The sequence below is a fragment of the Megascapheus bottae genome, chromosome 25 (assembly GCF_031878675.1).
Source record: "Megascapheus bottae isolate mThoBot1 chromosome 25, mThoBot2.hap1, whole genome shotgun sequence".
Lineage (NCBI taxonomy): Eukaryota > Metazoa > Chordata > Mammalia > Rodentia > Geomyidae > Megascapheus > Megascapheus bottae.
The window spans coordinates 4,331,560-4,356,258 of NC_143533.1; the positions used below are offsets into that span (position 1 = coordinate 4,331,560).

General features: G+C 54.0%; 4 protein-coding genes across 5 annotated transcripts; all 4 read left to right on the forward strand.

Annotated features, from left to right (window-relative positions):
* Positions 1 to 57: 57 nt before the first annotated feature.
* Positions 58 to 6,872, forward strand: Mapk3 (mitogen-activated protein kinase 3). The gene is made up of 9 exons (XM_090357931.1): positions 58 to 186; positions 1,148 to 1,330; positions 3,953 to 4,142; positions 4,292 to 4,408; positions 4,647 to 4,761; positions 5,075 to 5,206; positions 5,334 to 5,443; positions 5,530 to 5,684; positions 6,333 to 6,872. The coding sequence occupies exons 1-8, from the start codon at positions 179 to 181 to the stop codon at positions 5,650 to 5,652; spliced, it is 978 nt and encodes a 325-aa protein (XP_090214057.1). The 5' UTR covers positions 58 to 178; the 3' UTR covers positions 5,653 to 5,684; positions 6,333 to 6,872.
* A 798-nt stretch (positions 6,873 to 7,670) lies between these two features.
* On the forward strand, positions 7,671 to 13,951 carry Gdpd3 (glycerophosphodiester phosphodiesterase domain containing 3). Its single transcript, XM_090357935.1, has 10 exons — positions 7,671 to 7,895; positions 8,117 to 8,159; positions 8,394 to 8,529; positions 8,612 to 8,657; positions 8,753 to 8,871; positions 8,960 to 9,049; positions 10,290 to 10,423; positions 12,055 to 12,114; positions 12,211 to 12,262; positions 13,779 to 13,951. Exons 1-10 carry the CDS (start codon positions 7,757 to 7,759, stop codon positions 13,905 to 13,907), a joined length of 948 nt encoding a protein of 315 aa, XP_090214061.1. The 5' UTR covers positions 7,671 to 7,756; the 3' UTR covers positions 13,908 to 13,951.
* A 1,217-nt stretch (positions 13,952 to 15,168) lies between these two features.
* Ypel3 (yippee like 3) lies at positions 15,169 to 19,010 on the forward strand. Of its 2 annotated transcripts, none has more exons than XM_090357936.1 (5): positions 15,169 to 15,252; positions 15,889 to 16,071; positions 16,176 to 16,219; positions 16,446 to 16,554; positions 18,503 to 19,010. In XM_090357936.1, exons 2-5 carry the CDS (start codon positions 15,955 to 15,957, stop codon positions 18,590 to 18,592), a joined length of 360 nt encoding a protein of 119 aa, XP_090214062.1. In that variant the 5' UTR covers positions 15,169 to 15,252; positions 15,889 to 15,954; the 3' UTR covers positions 18,593 to 19,010. The 2 variants fall into 2 exon arrangements, with proteins under 2 accessions (XP_090214062.1, XP_090214063.1); XM_090357937.1 differs by lacking the exon at positions 15,169 to 15,252 and adding an exon at positions 15,350 to 15,424.
* Positions 19,011 to 19,905: 895 nt separating this feature from the next.
* Positions 19,906 to 24,460, forward strand: Tbx6 (T-box transcription factor 6). The gene is made up of 8 exons (XM_090357939.1): positions 19,906 to 20,208; positions 20,293 to 20,527; positions 21,505 to 21,772; positions 21,881 to 22,027; positions 22,115 to 22,185; positions 23,478 to 23,551; positions 23,630 to 23,813; positions 23,882 to 24,460. Exons 1-8 carry the CDS (start codon positions 20,091 to 20,093, stop codon positions 24,093 to 24,095), a joined length of 1,311 nt encoding a protein of 436 aa, XP_090214065.1. The 5' UTR covers positions 19,906 to 20,090; the 3' UTR covers positions 24,096 to 24,460.
* Positions 24,461 to 24,699: the final 239 nt, after the last annotated feature.

The following is a 24,699-nucleotide window of genomic DNA, read 5'->3' on the forward strand; positions in this document are numbered from 1 at the left end:
GATGGCGGCGGCGGCGGCGGCGGCGGCGGCGGCTCAGGGGGGCGGGGGCGGGGAGCCCCGGGGAGCCGATGGGGTCGGCCCGGGGGTCCCGGGGGAAGTGGAGGTGGTGAAGGGGCAGCCGTTCGACGTGGGCCCGCGTTACACGCAGCTGCAGTACATCGGCGAGGGGGCGTACGGCATGGTCAGGTGAGGGAGGGGGCGTTCCAGGGGGAGGGGGCGGCCGGGGAGGGGGCTGCCCGGCGGACCGGAGCCCCAGCCCGCTGCTGCTGCGGGGGGGGGGGGGTGCGTGGAGGCTCGGGGCGTCCCGTAGACGCCGGGGACTCTGGAAGCCTGGGGAGTGTCCCCGGGAGGGAGGGCACCGCGCAGGGCGGGGGGAGGGGGCTTGCTGTCTCCGGCCTCCTGGGCGGGGTCCGGAGGGGGACCCTCGAGGCCCCGATCTGACCTGAAGGGAGCGGTCATCTAAGTGTCCTGGGGTGGGTCCCCCCCACCCCGAGGCAGGGGGTGAAGCTGGGAGCCTCAGCAGGCTTCGTGAAGGGGGTGGGGTGGGGGGGGAGAGGATGACTCAGTTTCCCCCAGTGAGGCTGTGCTTGGGACTGTGGGGAGAGACGATGGGAGCTCAGGGTGGGGCCAGCCTTCGAGCCCCTCCCGGTGCCCTGCCCGCGCCCCGCCCTCCCTCCCTCCCTCCCTCCCCCTCCCCCTCAAGGATGTGGGTGGGAGACCCTCCCTGCGTGTGTCTGAGCGTGGGGTCCGCAGAGTGCGCCGGGCCTTTCTCTGCTACTCAGGCAGCTCACCCGGAGGTCACTCCTAACCCGGGGCCCGGGACCGTCCCGGGCCGGGAGAGCCCTTTGTGGGGAGGGCAAGAGGGGGGTCAGGGCCCCCAGAATGGAAGGCAGTGCAAGTCAGCGAGTGGTCAGTCTTTTCCTCTGTTTGTGAAGTCACCGAAAGGCCCGTCTGGCTGGTCCCCAGCTTTCTCCCTGGAGATCCCGGGCCTTCCTAGCAGGAAGGAACCAGCATTGTTTATGCCTCGGCTGGAGCCCTCTCCTGCTCCCTCCCCTCCCTTCTGAGCCTGGGTGGGGCCGCCAGGCCTGGATTCCCCCTTTGTAAGGCTGCTACCCACTACGCGTCTCTCTCCCCGGCTCCCTCTCAGCTCCGCTTATGACCACGTGCGCAAGACTCGCGTGGCCATCAAGAAGATCAGCCCATTCGAGCATCAGACCTACTGCCAGCGCACACTCCGCGAGATCCAGATCCTGCTGCGCTTCCGCCATGAGAACGTCATAGGGATCCGAGACATTCTTCGAGCACCTACGCTGGAAGCCATGAGGGATGTGTATCCTTCACCTTGGCCTGCTGGCTGCTCAGGCGCAGCCTCAGAGCTAGCCCGGCTCCCCCCCACCCCTGGGTTTCCATCTTCCCTTTCCAGTGAGGCCATAGTCTAAGAGGCCTCAGGTGGATCATGGCAGAGTGACAGCCCGGCAGAGTGGCCTTGGATCAGTCCGCCTCTGCTCTGTGTTCCATTGGGGTGTGGGGGTGGGGCCCGCAGGCTCTCTATGGGAGCTTTGTCTTCTGACATCTGCAATTCTGTGCTGTGACCCAGCTTCTGCCCACAGTTCTTGAACAGACTGATGATTCTTTCTTCAGACTGGATGGAAAGCAGCAAAGAAAACTGCCTTTTCTTGCTGGTCTACTATGTGTTAGGTACCCTGCATGCCTGGTTGATGGCTCTGAATCTACCTTCTACCTGCCCCATCAGCTGGGCCTTACCAGATCCCATTTCAAAAAGGAGGAAACTGAGGCCTCCCATCATACCTATGATCAAGCAATTCTGCTCTCATTTCTTTCCCTCTCCTATGAGAATTTGTCCTTCCTGGTCTGACACTTCCTGTTCACAGCCCCACCCTGGTGTTACCTGTGGATTTGTACCTTGCCCCTTTATCGCTTATCTTCTTCCTTATCTACTTCCTGCCTGGCTCCAGTGTGAGCAATTTATAATACCTATCACCTCTTCCCCACCTACCCCTGCCAGGCCCTGGCCTCTGTCCCAAACTAGGGATTGATTCTGTGCTATCTTCCAATACAGATTGGACAGGAAATCCCCATCCTCAACTCCAGCTGGCTGTGTGACACCCTCTCCCCCTTGTAAAAACCACAGAATTGGTTCATTTGTTCTTGTTGAGAGACAGTCTTGACTGAGTCTCCCATCTCCCAGAGATAAGCCACATGCCATTTTTAATTTTATTTATGTTGGGTTTGTGTTGTATCTTCATGGATGTGCAAGCATTCACTTCCCCTGCTTCTGCTCTGTGGCCAGGCGCTCTTCAGAGTAGGAGCAGGTTGTTTGGGAGTGTCTCTTCGTTTCTGTGGCACAAATCATTCCCATAAGGCAGGCATTTATTTTGGAGCAAACATTTATTGCATACCAGATGGTATTCATACATTAGCTCATGTAACCCCCTCAACAGCCACGTGGCTCAGGCCTATGTAGTAGCAGTAATAGTTTGTATTTGCTGAGCATTTACAACATGCCAAATGCCAGGCTGACAGGGCGCTAGGGCCCATCACGTCTAATCTTCATAACCCCTCAGAACAGTTTTTTCTCCTACTTGCCAGATGACAAAGACTAAGCCATAGACAGATAGGTTAAGACATAAAGCTGATCCAGGCCCTGGAGCACTGGTCTGTAATCCTAGCTATCTGAGAGAGGCAGAGATCCAGAGCATGCATTTCAAGGCTAGCTTGGACAAAAACTTCACACGAGACCCCCATTTCAACCTAGAGCTGGGTGTGGTGGTTCAGCTACACAGAAAGTGTAAATTGAAGGATCATGGTCCTGACTGGTGCGGTGGCTCACGCCTGTAATCCTAGCTACTCAGAAAGCTGAGATCTGAGGACCACGGTTCAAAGCCTGCCCGGGCAGCAAAAAGTTCTCAAAACTCTTGTCTCCAATTAATCACCTGGAAACTGGAAGTGGCACTGTAGCTCAAAGGTTAGGGCAGTAGCCTTGAGCTGAAGAGCTCAGGGACAGCACCCAGGCCCAGAGTTCAAGTCCCACAACCGACAAAAAATAAATAATAAATAAATAAATAACAAAAGCTGGGTGCTGGTGACTCACGTCTGTAATTCTACCTATTCAGAAGGCTGAGATCTGAGGATTATGGTTCAAAGCCTAGGCAAAAAAGTCTATGAAGCTCTTACCCCCAATTTACCACTAGAAAACCAGGAGTGGAGCTGTGGCTCAAAGTGGTGGAGCACTAGATTTGAACAAAAGAACTCAGGGACAGCTCCAGGTCCTGAGTCAAGCCCTATGATTGACCAAAAGAAAAGAAAGAAGAAGCACTCCCTCATGCCCCCCCCCAAAAAAAGGGTTTAAAAAAAAAAAGATCTGGAGCCAGGTGAGTGCAGCTCATACTTGGAACCCTAGCTACTAAGGAGGCTGACACCTGAGGATCGTGGTTCTAAGCCAGTCCAGGCAGGAAAGTCTGCGAGACTCTTCTCTCCAAAGAACCACCACCAGAAAATGAGAAATGGAGCTGTGGCTTAAAGTAGTATGGCATTAGCCTGAGCAAAAGAGCTCAGGGACAGCCATCAGGCCCCACAACTGTCCAGAAAAACAAAACAAAACCTGGAGGTGTGGCATCTGCCTGTGAAGCACAGGTCTTGAATTCAAACTCAAATACCAACAAACAGCAACAAAGCAACAACAACAAAAGCCATGTAGCAGTAGAGTGGGGGTTATTGCTCATGGGCAGCTCCACATCTGTTAACCAAGGTTTCTCCAGTAGGGAAACTGAGGAAGTGCCTTGCACAACTGACAAGTGACAGAGGTCCTTGAGCCTTGCCCAGTCCAGGAGTACAGAGGGATGGGCTTAGTTGTTGGATCCAGCCTGCTTTCCTTAACCAAGTGCCTCCTGCTATGGCCCCTTCGCCCGGGGTCTCCGGAGCGCCCCCTCAGCTACATTGTACAGGACCTGATGGAGACGGATCTATACAAGTTGCTCAAGAGCCAGCAGTTGAGCAACGACCACATCTGCTACTTCCTCTACCAGATCCTGCGTGGTCTCAAGTATATCCACTCGGCCAATGTGCTTCACCGGGACCTGAAGCCTTCCAACCTGCTCATCAATACCACCTGCGACCTTAAGGTTAGCTGGGGCAGACGCCCCTCGCGCCCCCCCCCCCCCCCCAGGCCTCCAGGTGACCAGTGGAGAAGCTCTAGCACGAACAGCCTAGGCAAAAACAAGGCAGCCGGAAGTCCTTGTACTGACTTTAGCAACCGGGGTTTTGATTCCAGATATGTGATTTCGGCCTGGCCCGCATCGCGGATCCTGAACATGACCACACGGGCTTTTTGACAGAGTATGTGGCCACACGCTGGTACCGGGCTCCCGAGATCATGCTGAATTCCAAGGTAGGAGAGCTCTGCCCCTCGAAGAGGAAGCCCAAGGTACCATCCCTGTGACACAAGATGTCTACCTTCTGGCCCTTGGCATATCCCTGTGGCCTGTGACAGGAAGCTGAGAAGAGAATCTTTCAGCATCTGCCCTCTGCCAGAGGTTGGAAGTGGTGCTGGGCTAGGATGCTGAGAGGACCGTGTTGAGGTGGTTCCAGGAACCCACAATGTCTTTTCCCCTCCGCCCCCCCTCCAGGGCTATACCAAGTCCATCGACATCTGGTCTGTGGGCTGCATTCTGGCTGAAATGCTGTCCAATCGACCCATCTTCCCTGGCAAGCACTACCTAGACCAGCTCAACCACATTCTGGGTGAGGGGCTCCGAGCACTCAGGAGGGAAGGGGGCTTGGTGATCAGCTTGATGACTGTAAGATCTCCAGAGGGCCGGGATCCTGATGGCACCATGTATGGGGCCCTTCCAGTAGCCCATGGTCTTGCAGGAAAGGTTATAAATGTTGTCCCTTTGGATAGATTGTGAAAAGCAAGGCTAAACCTCATCACTAACGCAGTGTTGAGAGTCCAGGGCTGCCAGAATCTCACACTGTTGTTTGGGAGGTGACTGAAGAGTTGGGGGGTGGGGGCCAGGTTAGTGAGACTTCACAAATACACCAATCTTGCCCATAGGTATCCTGGGCTCCCCATCCCAGGAAGATCTGAATTGTATCATCAACATGAAAGCCCGAAACTACCTACAATCTCTGCCCTCCAAGACCAAGGTGGCTTGGGCCAAACTCTTTCCCAAGTCGGACTCTAAAGGTGAGGGGTTGGAGGTGCAGGGTGGAGAGAGATTGTGACCCCAGCTTGAGTAGAAAACTCCCTGGATGCTGAGGGATGCTTCTGGAAGGCTCTCGAACCTTCCTGCTGACCTCCTGCCCTTCCTTAGCTCTTGACCTGCTGGACCGGATGTTAACCTTCAACCCCAACAAGCGGATCACCGTGGAGGAAGCGCTGGCCCACCCCTACCTGGAGCAGTACTACGATCCCACAGATGAGGTGGGCCGCAGCGGCACGCCTGCCCGCCTGCCCGGAATAGGTGTCCCCAAAGCCTGGCCTGCACCTTACTGTCTTTGCTCCCCCAGCCAGTGGCTGAGGAGCCCTTCACTTTTGACATGGAGCTGGACGATCTACCCAAAGAGCGGCTGAAGGAGCTCATCTTCCAGGAGACAGCCCGCTTCCAGCCAGGGGGGGCAGATGCCCCCTAACCCAGTCAGAAACCCCTGTTCCTCAGGATCTGGTGAGTGACCTGCACAGCGGAGGTCCCACTGTCCCCAAAGTGCCTGTGCACCATCCCAGCACACCTCCTGTTCCACTGGGCCCAGGCTCATGTTCTTCCAGGCCTTTGTGTCTCTCCCCAGCCCCCAGCCCCATCTATCTTGCCCTCGTCAACACCTGCAGCCCAGTAGCCACTTGAGACTCCCAGAAGTCACCGAGGCTGCCTCCTCAGGACCAGCCTCGGACTGGCCTCTCTGTCCAGTGTGGGCGGAGAGGCAGATGGGGCTGTGATTGTTGGGGCAGAACCCTGCTGACTCAGATGCTTGCCTTCCTCCCATCTGCTGTCCAGGGTCAGCAGCTGACATACCTGTAAGCAACCTCCCTGGCCCACCTTTGGCCAGCTGGGGCCCAAAGGGAAGGAGGTAGACACAGCTGGATGAGTCTCTCAGCACCACCACTTAGTACCAGCTGCCTGCTACTGTATACACCTTGACACCGTCCTTCCGTTTCTGGAGGGAGTGCCACCAGCCCTGTCCCTCAGAGTAGGACTTGTGATCGCTGTTCTTGCCACAGAGACACCCCCTCGAGGAGGGAGGGTGGTCCTGAGGGCAGGGCTCTGTGGGTACCCTTCACAAACTAACAGCCATCTCCTGCCTGCTTCTTCCAACAGGCCCTGCCACCTGCCCACCCTCCCCTGCCGGACTGTTAGAAAACGGACACTGTGCTCAGCCCAGACCCCGGCAGCTTGGCCAGGCCTAAGGTGGGCCTGCCCACCATCTTACCCTTTGCTGGGGTTTCCTGCTTGAGGCAGGCCAAGGTGCCTGCCCCCTTCCTTTTCTTCCCAAGGGCCTGAGAGGCTCAGAGGCTCCTGAGTGGGAATCTTCCCCAGGCTAGCCCAAGGCTAGCTCCCTCTACAGTGCAAGGACCGTGGCTACCCCAGGATGTGGTACCCAGGGGCTGGGGTGCTGAGTAGGGCCCTTCCTACCCCACCCCATTCTCCCTGTGGGACCATTCCCAAGTCTCAAGGGCTAGCACCCCTGAGGAGTCTTCCCCTTCCCTCCCCACCTCTCCCCTAAAGCTGTCACATTTAATGCCTTGCTGCTTCTGTGTGTGGGTGAGAGAAGCAGGCACGGGCCCTGCAGAGCCGGCGCCCTCCTCCCGCTCCCCGTGCCTGTATCTAATATATAAATACAGAGATGTGTATATGGATCGTCCTGGCTCTGTCTGTGTATGCCGACACCTGATCTCACCAAGTCACTTCTCCAAAAAGTGATTCTTTTCTTTTTATCGGTTGTGGGGCTTGAACTCAGGCCTGGGAGCTGTCCCTGAGCCTCTTTGTGCTCAAGGCTGGCACTCTACACTTGAGACACAACGCCATTCCCAGTTTTCCAGTAGTTAATTGGAGATAAGAGTCTCATGGGGACTTTTCTACCTGGGCTGGCTTTGAACTGTGATCCTCACATCTCGGCCTCCTTAGCAGCTAGGATTACAGGCCTGAGCCATCAGTGCTTAGCTAAGAAGCGATTCTTTATGGGACCATGGGCACCTTTGACTCCCCATCTAGCCAGGGGTGTAGGGAACTCCAGACTACTGGGAGAATGGAATCAGTTTCCCCTTAGTCACTGTTTTCCTTCAGGATGGCTTCCTGTCTAATTATCTGGGGGAGGGTGTGATTCGGGGTGACTCTGGCCTGTACTACACATCCTCATGTTTATTTAAGTAGCAAGGGCAATAGGGTATGTAGTATACCTTACTTAGGCCAAAAGCCCCTGGGATAAGGGCCTTCAGTCCCCCCAAGTGGCTGAAGATGGAGGTGTTCTGGGGTTAGGGAAGGATCTGGGAATCAGGGGCCCAGGCCTGCGCCTCCACTCCAAAGCCCAGGGAGGCCTGCAGCCTGGCCACTAGCCAGCATGGGCAGCAGGCTCAGCAGGTCCGGGGCGGGGGGGGGGGGGAGGGAGGTTGGGGGAGTGGTGCCAGGCAGTGCGGCAGGCCCAGCCTATACCAGCTAGACAGGCAGCCTCAAGCAGCCCAGTCCACTGGGACTGCTGGCAGCAGGAGGAGCCTGGACCTCAGGTCCTGACCTGGAGAACAGCCATGAGCCTCCTGCTGTATTTTGCTTTGCCTGCTCTGGCCACCTACATCATCTTCTCCATGTTCTTCCTCCATCGGCCTCGCCTGCTGCATACACCCCGCTCGCCAGTCTTCCAGGGCCGCCTGACAGCCCACCGAGGAGGTGAGCTGGGGAGAAGTAGGGAGGGGTTGGAGAATGGAGGCTGAAAAGCAGGGTAAGGACCAAGCGAGAAAGGCCAGGGCAGGGCATGGAAGGGAGAAGGAGAAGCTGGGTCAACCAGGTTGCTGAGAAGATGAGGAGGAAGCCCGAGGGAGGAGGGAGGCCAGCGAGAGGAAAGGTAGTTATTAAGTGGGGCTGGACCCACCCTGGCCACCCCTCCACAGGGTCTGGAGAGCTGTTGGAAGGCACCATGGCGGCCATAGAGAAGTGAGTTATCCTGTCCAGAGCGCCATTGCACAACATGGAGAGCTGTCATCCTCATCCTTACCTGGGTGCCTGGATCCCCAAGAAATGTGCAGACGGCTTGCACATACCCCTCAACATTATCTCTGCCCCATCCCATGCCCTTCTCCTGCCAGCATGCAATCTGCCCCCTCCTCCCACATCCTCCTTCTCCTCCTCCTCCTCCTCCCCTCCACTACCAACCTTTGCTCCCCACAGCTCTGTGGCTCAAAAAGCAGACCTCCTGGAACTCGACTGCCAGCTAACGAAGGATGGTGTCGTAGTGGTATCACATGACAAGAACCTGAATCGCCAGTCAGGTCTGAACAAGGATATTAGCAGCCTGGATTTTGAGGTGAGTCTTACCAGAACCCCATATTCAGAGTCACCACGCCATCTGGTGTGAATCGTGGTGACACACTCCATATTGTCTCCAGGATCTGCCCCTATACAAGGAAGAGCTGGAGATTTACTTCTTGCCAGGTAAGAACAAGGGCTTTGGGTCCTGGGACTATTTCGCTTTGGGTCCTCCCTACCCCATCCTTGGTTCCAAGCTTTAATTTGCCCACCGTCTCCAGGCCATTTTGCCCATGGGAGTGACCGGCATATGATACGCCTGGAGGATGTGTTCCAGAGGTTTCCACAGTTGCCTGCCATTGTGGAGATCAAAGAAAAGAATGAGGAACTCATTCACAAGGTGTTGTGCTTTGGCCTGGGCAGGGAAGCCACCAGGGCCACCAGAAGCCTGGCCACCCCCCCCCCCAGCCTCTCTGTCTTCCTAGTAGGTAGCCAGTCTGGTGAAGCGCTTTAACCGTAGCAAGATTACCATCTGGGCCTCCGAGAAGAGCTCGATTTTGAAGAAATGCAAGGCTGCTGTGAGTCCCTTTCCCTCTCCACTGTAGGGCCTTGTATGCCACCTCAGCCTAAGGAACTAGTATTTTTATCATGCGCATGCGTGTGTGTGTGTGTGTGTGTGTGTGTGTGTGCCTGTACTGAGATTTGAACTATGACATGAGCACTATCCCTTCGCTTTTCCACTGAAGGGTGACACTGGTATTTGAGCCACCTTTATGGTAGTTCATTGGAGATAAGCATCTCATGGACTTTTTGGTTGGGCTGGCCTCAATCTCAGCTTCCTGAGTAGCTAGGATTACAGATGTGAGCCACCAGCACCCAGCTAGGAGCTAGTCCTTGACCCTTGACCACAGTTTCTAAGGACAGGCTTTGGAGAGTCTAGGGCAGTAGGACCTGGTACACTGGTTTGGGGCAATGAGACTTCCAGCACTGGCCATTCATTGTTAGATAGAACACCTGGCGTAAACAACCTAAGGGAGGAAAATTTATTTTGGCTTAGTTTCAGAGGCTTCAGTCTATGATTAGTTGACCCGTCACTATGGAAGGCGGGGGGGAGAGAGAGAGAGAGAGGGAGAGACCCAGTTAAGATTTCTCCTTTTTCCTATAGGATGCTGGTACTAATGTACCACTTAAATAATCCTCTCCAGAAATCACCAGTACCAACACACACACACACACACACACACACACACACACACACACACACGAGAGGTATCAGGTGCCAATGACTCACCTGTAATCCTACTCAGGTGGCAGAGAGCTAAAGATCTCTATTTGAAGCCAGCTCAAGTAGAAAAGTCTGGACGATTCTATTTCCAACTAACCAGCAAAATGAGACTGGAAGCATGGCTCAGGTGGTAGAGCGCCATTCAGGAATAAGCTAAGCCAAAGAGAAAGCTTGATGCCTTGAGTTAAAACTTACTGGAGGGGGACAGGAGTTTGGCCTAGGGGTTAAAGTGCTTGCCTAGCATGCATGAAGACCCGGGTTCGATTCCTCGGTACCACATACATAGAAAAAAGCCAGAAGTGGTGCTGAGGCTCAAGTGGTAGAGCTCTAGCCTTGAGAAAGTCCAAGGACAGTGCTCAGGCCCTGAGCTCAAGCCCAAGACTGGCAAAAAAAAAAAAAAAAAAAACCAGACTGGAACACAAACACACACAGAGCATACCGGCATGGTTGAGGACCTCCTGTTGTCCAGTGTATACTGTTTCTTGTACCTTGCTCCCCCATGCTCCTTTCTTAACCCCCCCTTGCTTCCCCAGAACCCCGAGATGCCCATATCCTTCACCATATGCCGGACAGTGTGGATGCTGTTTGTCTATTATCTAGGGCTGCTGCCCTTTGTCTCCCTTCCTGAGGAGTTCTTCTTCTGCTTCCTGCCCACTATCATCAACAGGTACAAGTGCTGAGACCAGGCCTCAGAACAGCATGGCTTAGCTCAGGCCTCCATGCTCAGGGTCTGCTACGCATGATGAGCACAGGTTCCCTCGTGCCTCCTAGAATACCCACACTGATTTCTTTTTGTCAGTTGTGGAGCTGGAACTCAAGGCTTGGGTGCTGTCTCTGAGTCTTCGTGCTCAAGGCTAGCTCTCTACCACTTGAGCCATAGTGCCACTTCTGGTTGGTTGAATGGTTCATTGGAGAAAAGAGCCTCATGGATTTTCCTGCCAGGGCTGGCTTCCATCAGTGATCCTCAGATCTCAGCCTCCTGAGTAGCTAGGGTTCCAGGTGTGAGCCACCAGATTTCCTCCAGAATCTTGTGGGGTGGCCTCTTGGTGCTAGTAAATAAGACATGTAGATGCTCAGATCCTCAGTGACTTTATAGTCTGGCCCACTGAGCCTTATTCTCTGAAGGGAAAGGTAACCTTTCTCTAGTTGCAGGCCCTGTGTAACAAAGTAACAGCTAGACAAAGTATCAGAAGCTTGGATACTTTCTTGGCTCTCAAGCCTCCCTTTGCTTTCTGCCAGCTTCTGGGTGATCCTAGAGTTTTCAGCTACTTCCTTTTGTCCCAAAGAATATTCTCAGCCAGCTCTACAAGCCCAAGGTACAAAGACGTTAGGTGCACACATTTAGATTAAAAAAAGAAAAGAGTTGCAAAGTGATTTCACATCTTTAGAAGAATTTGATCTTTGGGCTGGGAATGTGGCTTAGTGGTAGAGTGCTTGCCTAGCATGCATGAAACCCTGGGTTCGATTCCTCAGTACCACATACATAGAAAAAGCTGGAAGTGAGCTGAGCGTGGCGGCTCACACCTGTAATCCTAGCTACTCAGGAGGCTGAGATCTGAGGATCGAGGTTCAAAGCTAGCCTGGGCACTAAAGACTGTAAGACTCTTATCTCCAATTAATCACTAGAAAAGGGAAGGTGGAGCTGTGGCTCAAGGGGTAGGGCAGTAGCCTTGAGCTGAAGAGCTCAGGGACAGCACCCAAGCCCAGAGTTCAAGCTCCAAGACCCAAAATGAAAAAAAAAAAAGGAAAAGCTAGAAGTGGTACTGTGGTTCAAGTGGTAGAGTGCTAGCCTTAAGCAAAAACAAAAACAAACAACAAAAAACTTCAGGAACAGAACTCAAGCCCTAAGTTCAAGCCCAAAACTGGCAAAAGAATCTCTCCCCCTCCCTCTCTCATGATCATGGGGCTTGAACTCAGGGCCTGGGCACTGTCCCTGAGCTCTTCAGCTCAAGGCTACCACCCTACCCCTTGAGCCACAGTGCCACTTGCCCAGGTGGCTTTCTGAATGGAATGTCCTGCTCTGAAATTAAGTCCTGACCCTTGGCCTCAGCGCCACCTCTGTGCTTCATGACCTACACAAGTTCCACTTCTTTTCTGAGACTCCAGTTCCCTGTGTGTAAGATGATACACGGCTCAGAGAACACGGCTCAACCCAGGCTGGCATGGTTCCTTTGGGCAACTGCAGAGGTTCTTCTAAAGGGAATGGCATCACCCTGGTCATGAGATCACTATCACCACACCCCCGCCCTGCGACAGAGCGAAACCCAAGGGGCTGACCCTGCTATCTTCTCTCTGCAGGACCTTCTTCCCACTTCCTTGCTCTGGGCTAAACAAGCTGGCAGCTGTGGTTACAAAATGGTGAGGTGATTCAGAAAGTAGGGTGCGGGTCCACAAGACTCTACCAGTCTTTCTTTGTCCCCTACTCTTTACCTTTACCACCCCTCTCCCACCCAGGCTCATCATGAGGAAAAGTCTGATCCGACACCTGGAAGAACGAGGGGTGCAGGTGAGAATTGAGAACCACTCCAGGCAAGAAGGTGGTTCCCAGCATGCACCTGGCTGACTGACAGCAGGGCTCTGCGCACTCTGCTGCCACCTTGTGGAATTCTTTGGTCAGGGCACCTCTTCTGAGTGTTGCTACCTTTTTGGTACCCATGTGGAACTGGTACTTAAGGTGTGATGAGCCATTTGAGGATGCTGACAAATGGAACTTAATGCCCTGGCCCAACAAGGGGAGAAGCAGGCTGGCACAGCCCATCCTGTCCCACGGTCCTGAGCATCAGATCTGAACGCAAACCTCATAGAGAATATCTAAGCACTGTAACACAAGAAAGGAAGAGAAACAGATCTCTGCCTGCTAACACCACCTGTCACAGGAAAGAAACAGTGCTGTGGCTTTGGGGTCTGGAAGCAGAGAGTGTGCAGGAGAGAGGCCATCTTAGCCCCAGGGGCTCTGTGAGTGGAAGAGCTGGAGGAACAAAAGGCTGAGATAATGGAAGTTCTCCAGGCCATAACTTGGGGAAAGTGGCCAGGGGCAGCTTGGATGAAGCTGACAGGTCACTAGCCTCAAAAAGAAGCCTGGGCTGGACACCAGTGGCTCATGCCTATAATCCTAGCTACTAAAGAGGCTGAGGTTCAAAGCTAGTGCAGAGCAGGAAGACTCTGGGAGACTCTAGTAGACAGTGCCCAGGCTCTTGAGTTCAAATTCCAGTCCTGGTACACATGCATGCACACACATGCACACACACACACACACACACACACATTATTCCCCACAATATTCCCACCTTGGGACCAGGAGTGTGGACTAGTGGTAGAGTACTCACCTAACATGCACGAAGCCCTGGGTTTGGTCCATAACACATACACAGAAAAAGCTGGAAGTGGTGCTGTGGCTCAAGTGGTAGAGTACTAGCCTTGAGAAAGCTTGAGGACTGATTTTTTATATATATATATACTTTTTTTTCCCTTAGCCAGTTTCTGACTGCCAGTGTATTGTCAGTAAATACAGAACAGAGATACATTACACAACTTCAATCAACTCAGAAACCTCAAGAAAACAGGAAGTAGGAAAATAGTGAAATTAGGAAGAGACAGGCTCTGAGTATTGTCTTTGTCTTTAATGTAATAATTGTAAGTTTGCATAATTTATTTATTTATTTTTTTGCTTGTCCTGGGGCTTGAACTCAGGGCCTGAGCACTGTCCTTGGGCTTTTTCCTCATGTCTAGCGCTCTGCCACTTGAGCCACAGCGCCACTTCCAGATTTTCTATGTATGTGGTACTTAGGGAATCGAATCCAGGTCTTTGTGCATACTAGGCAAGCACTCTACCATTAGGCCAAACTCTTGGCCCCACAATTTAATTTTTAACTATAACCATGTTAACTGTAACCACTGTGTAAGATTCCTGAAAAGTTAACCTTCAATTCCAGCATATCATGGGTGTGTGTGTGGGGGGGGTCTTCCTCAAGACAAAAAAGGGAGATATTTGGAAACTAACAAACCTCTCCTCCCCTGCTCAGGTGATATTTTGGTGCCTTAATGAAGAGTCAGATTTTGAAGCAGCTTTCAGCTTGGGGGCTACTGGCGTCATGACAGATTTTCCCTCAGCTCTGAGGCGCTATCTAGACAACCACAACCAGCAGCTGTAGTCTGAGGCTCTCTCTTCCTTAAAAAATAAACTTTTGTGTGTGTGTGTGTGTGTGTGTGTCAGTCACCTTGTTGTGTTTGGAGTGAGGGGAAGAGGGGAAATATTTGGGGCCAAAGCCTTAAGACCTGGGGCAAAAGAGCCTTGGGGCCTTCACCAGCCTGGCACACTGGTTCCACTACATTCCAAACCCAGGGCAACACCACGCCTTATGCCAGCCTGACCTCCGTGTTCAGGAATGTCTCAGAGGGCCAGCCAGGTGCCCCGGTCCCCATCTTCTGGAGACCTAGAGCTTCTGGTTCCATTCTCTGACAGTAAAAAGCCTTTACTCCCCCTCCCCCTTGCTGTTGTGGTGGTGAGGGCCAGTTCATCTCATTTCCACTCCCAGGTCTCATGCATCCAACCTGAAACCTGATTCCCTCACCGAATATATCCCCACTGCCTAAGAAGTGAGTGTTCCACTCCAGCCTAGACCCTAGAACCCCTGCAGTGACCACGGAGCATTCTAAAGTATGGCAAGCATGTTTAAGCAGGCAGGCACTTCCGTTGCGGGCCAGCAGACCTAACGTAGCTCTGGAGGGTCGAGATCAGAGGAGGCTGCCTGGAGGAGGCGACACCCCAGTGCAAACTGGCTTCTTCCAACCCTTTAGATCCCAGAAGTGTTAACAGCTAGCTCTTGGCGCCTGAGCGGTAAGGAAGCTCTTCCTGGTGGCATGGAAAAGTGAGAAGTCTAGCTTCGCCTCTCCCGGCTGGCCCATCTCGGGAGAGATGCCAGACCTCCCTGGGGCTCCCTCACGCCTCCGTCCCCGGTACGATGGAGACCGTGGGAGAAGCGTCCGGACAGGCCCGCTGCAGGGTGGGAGATGGGCACCGAGACGACGACGACGGCGATGTCCGGGTGTGTGCAGACACCGCCCTCCGGCTAGACTCCACGCTGGGTCAAGACCCTCCAATCCCGGCCCCTTCGGGCCATCGCGGGCGACCCAAGCGGCGACCAGGCCCCGGACCCGCCGCCGCCGCGCCACGGGGAGGGGGGAGGTCGGCGGACCGCAGCCGCATTTCCGGGCCGGCGGGAGCCGGGAAAAGGGGAGAGGGGGCGTGGCCAGCGCCGGCCGCCCTATGACGCGCCCCCTCATTTGCATGCCGCCCGCCGATTGGCCAGGGCGGCCGCCGGGCGCGGAGGCCGGCCCCCTCCCCCTCCCGCCGCAGCCGCGGCAGCAGCTGGTCTCGGTGTAAACAAGTCGAGGCGGCTTGCGAACCCGGGCCGGGGGGGACGGCGCCCCCCACTCCCAGGCCAGGCTACCCCGCGGACCGGGCTCCCCCTCCCCCGCCCCGCGCGCCCAGGCGAGGTGAGGCCCGCCCCGTCCACCCCGCCCGCCCGCGAGGACTGCCCCCTTCCCCGGGCGTCCGCTCCCCCCACCCCAGCCCCGCGTCCCAGGTGAGCTCGCAGGGGGGTCGCAGGTAAGGCTCGGCGACGCAGGTAAGACTCCCTCGGCGCAGAGGAGACCTGGCGCCCCCCAGGTAAGAGCCCCTCCCTTCCCAGGTGACCCTCCACCTCCAGCGAGGCCTCCTCCAGGGGAAGGACCCGCTCCCCAGGTGAACCCCCAGACAGCCCGCCGCACACACGGGTCCTGAGAACCAGCTCGTGCCTACCCCCTCCACGGTCCCCCTAAACTGGAGGCTGACGGCCCATCCACTCTCGAGCCCCTTCCTACAAGCTTCACCTGCCCGATCTCGGAGGCAGGTGACTCACCTGGAGCTCCTCCTAGCCTCAGTTTCCCCACTGATGCAACCCGAGGCCTTCCTCACTTGAGTCAGAACTGAGACGACTCTCGGGTCCCTGGCGAGACTGCTGGCTCTGGGGACAGGAGAGTAGCCAAGTGTGACAGAGTCCCCCCCCCCCCCCCCCGCGGTTCCCAGCCAGCCCGCCTGCATGTGTGTGTGGCCAGAGGGCCTGACAGCGCCCCCCACTCCCTCCCTGCCAGGCGCTGGGCTCCCTCTGCTCCCCGTGGGCCGCTCCCCGCGTGGGGCCACTGCCCCTGGCCCCCGCCATGGTGCGGATATCAAAGCCCAAGACGTTTCAGGCCTACTTGGATGACTGCCATCGGAGGTACAGCTGTGCCCACTGCCGAGCCCACCTGGCCAACCACGACGACCTCATCTCCAAGGTAACCAGGCCATAGCTGAGGCGAGAATGGGGGCTACTTGGCAACTCCCCATCAGCTGGTCCTGATCACCCCCCTCCCCTTCTTCTTGGCTTTCCTCCCTTTAGTCCTTCCAGGGCAGTCAGGGGCGCGCCTACCTCTTCAATTCTGTGTGAGTATTTTGGTCTCCTGTCTTTCTTCTCCCTGACCTCCTGTGGCCTGTGGCCCTCCTGCCATCATGCTATCATGCTGAGAGTCCCAGAGTTGCACGCTTCAGATAGGAATTCAGGCAGGAAGCTACTGCTCACCCTTTTCTAGGAGGCTAAGGACACACACATGAGCTTGGATGCAAGCTTGGCAGGGGAGGGCTCCGGTGCGACTCTCGCTGTCCCCAACAGGGTAAACGTGGGCTGCGGGCCAGCCGAGGAGCGGGTGCTGTTGACAGGCCTCCATGCTGTCGCTGACATCCACTGTGAAAACTGCAAGACCACTTTGGGCTGGAAATATGTGAGTCAGTGACCTGTGTGCCCAGGTTGGCCTTTGATTCGACCTCACATTACCTCTTCCTTAGAGCCTCTGTAACCTTTCAGCATACACTGGGGCCAGCGCAGACAAACCAAGCTGCTTTTACCTCCTTACCATGACCTCTTCCCCCACAACCTACAAGGGCTTTTAGGATTTTTCCTTAACCCACTTCTTCTCTCAAAGGCACTGGCACCACCCCTATTTTAGAGACAGAGTATAAGCACAGACCATATACTGAACACTGGTCATGCATTGTTGTGTGCTTGACATAGAGTCTGTCTGCAATCATTATAGCAATCACCTATTTTCTATAGATGACCAAGGGGCCTGGAGTTATTAAGTAATTTGCTCAAGATCACACAGTTAGTAACAAGATAGGGACCAGACACTTGCTTGGCTTGTTTGTGTTTTGTTTGGTTGTTCTTGTTTTATTTTGTTTGTTGTTGTAGTTGTTTTTTGAGACAGTGTCTTACCAGTTTCTTAGCCCTGAGTCTTATAATCTTCCTGCTTTAGCTTCCTGAGGGCTGGGATTTCAGAGTTTGTGGTTTTTGATTTTTTTTTTTTAAACCCAACCCTGGGTCACTATCTCATATTGTTATTCGCAGAAAATCAGAGAAGTTGCCCAGAACCCTGTGGCAATGTGGAACTTAGACTAGTTTTCCATCCTTGTCCTTGCCTCTGCTTCAGTAGAGGATCTGATTTCATTACCCGGAGTCTCATTTCCTTATCTGGCATTGGAAGATAAAGCCAACACAAGGCACCCCACACCTTTCTGGAGATCAGATTAGATGTAACAAACAAGATGCTCGGGAATTTTTATGAGATTGGGGAAAACCTTGCTGTGAGTGTTTTGGTGAAGTGGATGTCTCCAGCAGAGATAGACTAATCCAACTGAGCTTACCTCTTGCCCTGCCACAAATTTGCTCTGTGTCTCAGCATAAGTGACTTGGGTTCTCTGAGAATCTCTGTAAAATAAAGAGCTATGCAGATCCAGATATTGAAAGCGCCCCCTTTTTTTGTGCTAGTCCTGGGGCTTAAACTCAGCACTTGAACCACAACACTATTTCCAGCTTTTTCTATATATGTGGTACTGAGGAATCGAATCTGGATCTTCGTGCATGATGGGCAAGCAAGCACTTTTACCACTAGGGCAAACTCCCTGCTCAAGATTGAAAAAATTTCATCTTAGTTGGATACTAGTAGCTTACAGTTGAGAACTTAACCTCTTCAGGAAGCTGAGATCTGAGGACCAGGGGTTTGAAACCAACCTGGAAAAGTCTGTGAGACTTTAACCACCAAAAAAAGCCAGAAAGAGAGGTGTATATAGCTCAAGTGCTAGAGCGCCAGCTTGAGTAGTAAAATCTAGGAGACAGTGTCCAAGCCCTGAATTTAAGCCCCAATACTGGCAAAGTTTAATCTTTGCAAAGTCAAGTAAACACTGGATTTGTCAAAGAGGAATCATAGTTTCTGGTGAGAAAGCAGACTGGCAAACTGAAGTGAGCATGCATGCCTGGAAATTAGAGTTAATAGTTACTTGTTTTCTTTTGTTTTTGCCTGACATGCTGAAATCTATCCCAGAACCTGTGCATGTACTCAGCCACCTAAAGTTATTTATATTAAACTCCACTGTTCACCTCAAACCACCATGTAGGTTCAAGTAGCCCTCAGGTCACCAGTTACAGCTCTTTGTTGTTACTCAAAAAGTAGCTGTGATTCTGAATTCTGACTGCACCCTGGTAGTGAGAAATGGCCCACAGCTGTGTCTGTGGATAGGTCTCCTGGCTTACACTGGGCCAGTTTTCTCCTGAGTAACATGGGTCCCGTCACAGTCATACTATGCCAGTCATGCTATGCCTGGTGATACAGCATTTGCTGGGGGTGGGAGGAAAAGGGAGGGAGGGATGACTAGCTCCCCCCTCCTCCTTTCCAGGAGCAGGCCTTTGAGAGCAGCCAGAAGTACAAAGAGGGGAAGTACATCATTGAACTCAACCACATGATCAAAGACAACGGCTGGGACTGACCCCTGCTCCTGACACATGTGGCTCCAGCCTGGCCTGGCTGCCAGGGGGCGCCACTGGATTTCCTGCACCAGAGCTCTGGACCCTCGGGGTTCCTACAGGGCAGGAAGGATCCAGCTCCTGTACATATATTTTATTGCATGCACTGTGACTTTGGCGGGGGGAGGGAGAAATCAGAAGGGGGATGACACCTCCATACCTTCCTGCGATCTGGCTGGCTTGGATCTCATTGTTGTTGTTGTAACCCCTTCCTTCCTGTCCCTCCTGCCCCATAGCTATGGCCTGTGTGCTGCTCTCTTGGCCCCAGTGCACTATCTGCCCTGTGACCTTCTCCTTCCACCGGCCCCCCTCACCCCACGCGTGTCTGTTCTCCTTGTTCTGTAGCATTTGTACATAATAAAACAATGAAGTGCAGAACCAGCCCCCAGGCTCATGTGGAATCCAGGAGTTGGGGAGCGGGCTCAGATGTAGATTCCTGTGCTAAGTAAGCTCAAGCTGGTGCATTTCCAATGCCAGTGGAGATCACAGAGCCACAATGACGCTCTAGGCCTTGACCTCGGCTGTCTGTGCTTTTTTTTTTTTTTTTTTTTTTTTGGCTTTAGTGTTTGGCTGCCGCCTAGAGGCTGATTTTCTTTTGGCAGACCGGGAGGCCGCGATTTTAACCGAACCTCCTCTCCGGACTACAACTCCCGGCCATCCTAGCGAAAACTGTTCCGGTCTTCGTATGCGCTTTGGCGCGTGGCCTGCTGGGAAGTGTAGTTCCACTATCTTCTAAGCAATCCGGCTGTGTGAGACGTCAGGGACTTTTGAGCTGTGCTCATTCCTCAACTTTTTGAGACTTGATGGAGGCTTTATAGACGGAGGACTTTAGGGTTCTGCCCTTTGCTGTGAATTTCTTGAGATTCTCAGTGCTCCCAAGTAATTAGCACAGGCTGTGGTTTTCCAATCCTGCCCTTCTCCTGTCCCCCCCCCCCCCAAGGTCCCCACTGCTTCCCTGCTAGGCACATCTTCCAAGTGAAATGTGTGGTGCGTGGTGATTGGGGGGGGGGGTCACCTGGCAAAAATTCTGGGGTGATCAAGGACTGACTCAGCTTCAGTCTCAGGGTCCAGGCCCCGCCCCAGGCTTATTCCTAGCCCGGCTCCTTGCCGTGGGAACCAGCACCAGCTGTCCGGAAGCACCAAACTGCGTCCCTGTCCAAGCCCTGGGGATCAATCAGACCGAGGAGTTAATTATGTAATGAGGGGGCAGGGGGTCGGGGCTAATGAAGCCACACGGGGAGTGGGAGAGGCGAGGGGAGGGTACCCAGGTATCCGGCCCCTTCTTGGACCCCTTCGAGGCGGCCCCCAGGGGTCTCCACGCCAGCCCACCTCCAGGGCCCCAATGAGGGGAGGGGCTGTGATCTCGGGTCTGGAAGGGGCTGAGCTGTGAGCTATAAAGGGGGCATCTCTCAGCACCCTGGGACTCTAGTCTCTTGCCCTGAGGCTAGAAGGGACAGCAGCATGTACCATCCACGAGAGTTATACCCCTCCTTGGGGTCAGGCTACCGTCTGGGGCCTCCCCAGCCAGGGGCAGACTCTACCTTTGGACCTGCCCTGGCAGAGGGCTACCGCTACCCAGGTGAGAAGTGAGACCATTTTTTCTGGGTAGAGGATTGGGGCTGTGCTTCCATCCGTTGGTTTCTTATTCTTCCAACATTTCCAGATCTGGATACCCCCAAGATGGATTGCTTCCTCTCTGGGATTGAGGCAGCTCCACGCACCCTGGCTGCACCTCCACCTCTGCCCCTTCTACCTCCAGCCCTGGGTGCTGAGCCAGCACCACCCGCCCCAGAGGCCCTCCACTCCCTCCCTGGGGTCAGCCTGAGCCTGGAGAATCAGGAGTTGTGGAAAGAATTCAGCGCTGTGGGGACGGAGATGATCATCACCAAAGCTGGCAGGTGAGGGGTGGCTAAGTCAGTTTGAGCTGGTTCTCATGAAAGGCAAAGTTCTTGGGACTCTAGGGCTGTGATGGGGGGTTTGTTTGGAGCTACAGTTGAATCTGATTATGGCCTAGACAAGGATGACACTGGAATCAGTAGTCATTCTGAAGCAAGGGTCAAGTGTCAGTGGCTGGGTCTCTGGCTGGGTTAAGAAGCCAATCTATTGAGAATCACTTTGGACCTGTAGCAGAAAGTCTGGCTGGTGTGTGGCCTAGATCAGGCCCATCAGTGTGTGGCAAGAGCCAGATTCAGATGGTCTGGGGTCAAGGGTCAGCCAGTGACCAGCATCACTATCGTCTCAGGAGTGAGCATATGTCACTTAAGTATGTGACAAGATCTAGGCATACTCCGGAGACAAGGAAGCAGTGTGCAGCTGGGGCTAGCTATCTAAGGCCCACAGTCCAGGGCAAATTTGTCTAACGGTCATGTGTCTGGTACTGGAAACAAAGTGAAGGGATCAGAGTGGAAAGCAGGAGGCCTCTGCCAAAGTTTTGGGGAGATAAGACAGCACCTCTCTGCAAGAAGGGTTGGGGTGTCAGGATCCCGGGCTTTACTTAGGATCCCCTAACCCACTGGTTCTACTTCCCCACCAATCCTGACACCTTTCTAGACTTTCTCCTCTGGAGTTTTTGTTTTGTTTTTACTGATAGTCTTAGAACTTGAACTCCAGGCCTTGGCTGCTTTTGTGTTCAAAGGCTAGCACTCTACCATTTGATAAGAGTCTCACAGATTTTCCTGCTTAGGCTGGTTTTGAACTGTGATCCTGTCATCAGACTCCTGAGTAGTTAGGATTACAGATATGAGCCACTGCCAACTTTACCTGGGGGTATAATTCTGCAGAACCTTAGTGCCTATTTGGGGCTGCCTGCTGGTGATGGGCTCACTCTGGCTGGCAGTGGGTAGCTCTAGGCTTCTCCCTCTCTTCCTGAGTGCAGGCGCATGTTTCCAGCTTGCCGAGTGTCTGTCACAGGCCTGGACCCTGAGGCTCGCTACCTGTTTCTTCTGGATGTAGTTCCAGTGGACGGGGCTCGATACCGCTGGCAGGGCCGGCGATGGGAGCCTAGCGGCAAGGCTGAGCCCAGGCTGCCTGATCGTGTCTACATTCACCCCGACTCTCCTGCCACGGGCGCCCACTGGATGCGGCAGCCTGTATCCTTCCATCGTGTCAAGCTCACTAACAGCACACTGGACCCCCATGGCCACGTGAGGCTCAGTTCTGGGATCCCAGAATAGAGGTGGGGGGTGATGCTGAGAGAAGGGAGAAGGCTGACACTCAGAAGAGGGAGTCATCCCTGTTTCTCCCCTCCCCAGCTGATTTTGCATTCCATGCACAAATATCAGCCTCGCATCCACCTGGTAAGGGCAGCCCAGCTCTGCAGCCAGCACTGGGGAGGCGTGGCCTCCTTCCGCTTCCCTGAGACCACTTTCATCTCCGTGACAGCCTACCAGAACCCAAGGGTGAGTGACCTGGCAGGCGGTGGGGGTAGGGGTATGGCTGGCCTGCCTAGGCTGCGAAGGAGCTTTAGCCCGGATGTGTGTCCCCAGATCACACAGCTGAAGATAGCTGCCAATCCCTTTGCCAAAGGATTCCGAGAGAATGGCAGAAACTGCAAGAGGTGGGCATTTGCTTTTATATGTGTGTGTGTGGTTACTGGGGTTTGAACTCGGGGATTTGCGCTTCCTAGGCAAGCACTTTTAACAGTGCACCACATCTTGTTTATTCCTTCACTCTTACTTACCATTTCTTAGTTCTGGTGTGTCAGGCACTGTGCTGTAGGGTGGGGGTGGGAGGTCCAGAACAATGAGGAAAAGTAAACACGTTTTAAGTGATTGATTCAATACTCAGATCATGGGTCCTCATAGAATAGATTTTCAAGTATAAAATAAAAGCAAATTGTTAGAATGTTAAGTTCTATAGAGAAAAGAAACAAAGCAGGGAAGGGAAGGATAAAACTAGAGTGTAGCTCAGTGGTTCCATCCCCAGCAGGAAAGAGGAGAAAGAGGACTGGAGGAAAGTATTAGGTAAGAGATCTAGAAAGGCCTGAGGAAATCCTGAAGGGAAGGGGTGAGGCGGGCAGGCCTACATAACATGCCAGGCCTCTGAGGCAGAACCATGCCTTGGCATGATAGGTGTGGTGGCATGAGGTAAGTCAAAAGGTGATAGGAAGCCAGATTAGACTAGACTATTAAGGGACTACTAAGGACTGGGCATCTGACCTGAGCCCGGCCCCTTCAGCTGCCCCATAATTCTTTTTTTTTTTTTTTTTGGCCATTTCTGGGCTTGAGCTCAGGAACTGAGCACTGTCCTTGGACTTTCTCAAGGCTGGAGCTCTACCACTTGAGCCTCAGCACCACTCCTGGCTTTTGTTTAGGTATGTGGTACCAAGGCATTGAACCTGGGTCTTTGTGCATGCTAGGCAAGCACTTTACCACTAGGCCAAACTCCCAGCCCCTACCCCATAATTCTTGAGGTGCTTATAAAATGTGGGAGTGTAAGAAAAGTCAGAGAGGAGGTCAGCAGGTCTTTCTGAAAAAGAGAACTTGGAAGTGACATATGCTGGAAGTTATTCTGTGAAGGAGGGGTGGAGCAGATGCACAGGCGATGGAAAATTCCTGTAAGGTTACTGTTGGGGGCTGAGGAAAGAGCAAATATGACTGATGGGTGGCACCACAGCCCAGTTTCCTTGTAAATGGAGAGGACAGCACTATAAAGTTCAAGTGGGGCCTAGATCCCAACTCTGTGCTTGTCACGTAATTCCCTTGTCTTCAGTTTCCTCATCTGTAAAATGGGCACAATGATGACACATAACTGACAGGGACCCCAGGAGGGTGACATGCTTGGCACCTGGAAAGTACTATTAGTGTCATTATCATCATCACCATCACCATCACCATCACTGTTCCCCAGGGAGCGAGACGCCCGAGTGAAGAGGAAACTTCAGGGCCCAGAGCCAGTAGCCACAGAGGCCTATGGGAATGGAGGTGAGTGTTGTCCCCTAAGAGAGCCAGTTCTGGCACAATGATCCTCCTTGGTCCAATGTGTCCCTTCTGTCTCCCCAGATATGCCAGGGGGTCCCTGTGACTCCACGCTGGGTGGAGACATTCAGGAGTCGGATGTGGAGCAGGCCCCAGCTCCCCGGGAAGCGGCTCCTGCCCCAGCTCCTCACTGTGGAGGCCCAAGTGCAGAGGCCTATGTCCTTCACCCTGCAGCTTTCCACGGGGCCCCCAGCCACCTACCAGCCAGGTGAGGGCACAGGCTGGGCTGCTCTGGGTGGGCTAGCTCTCTAGTTCTGACACCTCTCTCTACTCCAGGAACCCCAGCTTTCCAGAGACTGTGGAGTCAGGGCGTCCAGGCCCCTACTCGGCTGCATTCCTGGAGCTGCAGCCAGGGCCAGGCGGATCGGGGTACCCGACAGCTCCACCGGCAGCATCCTTCACCCCACACTTCCTCCAAGGAGGACCATTCTCCATCTCCTACCCAGGGCCTTCAGGATTCCTGGATGTGGGCTCTAAACCAATGTACTGAGACACTGCAGAGCCCAGTGCCATCCTCTCCAACTACCTCTGCTTCCCTTCCCCCAACCAGTAGCCCCTCAACTTTCTGGCCTCCTCCACCATGCCAAATGGCTGCCCCCCCCCCCACCAAAACTTCACACCTTGACTTCACTCCCAGCCCCCTCTGGCTTCAAAGCCCAGGAGAGGCTGCTGGAGTCCAGCTGGGGCCAGCTTCCCTTCCCTGATCTCACCTTGGTGTGAATAGAGTCTTGCCTGGCCAAATGGGACAGCGGCTGGGCCTCCCCACCCCCTTGGCCACTGGGGCAAGCTGCAGCAGTTTGTTCTCAGGAGCAGAGTTTTTGTTAATAAAACGGAAAAACATCAGTGCTCAGGACACATGGCGTTGACGATGATGGTGCGACGCTGGTACTGGCTGGGGCTATTCAGAATCACAAGTGTAGCAGATACCCAAGTAGGCCCGGAAGTGTCACTTTCCAGGGGCCTAACCTTATGCACAGAAATCAATCTGTTCTGACCTGTTTTCTCTTCAGAAAAATGGGGGTGGTCTCTGGATACGGGTGGCCTCCCGTGGCTATCTGGCGCTGAGCAGGCCCTCAGGGAGCAGTGTTGCCGGC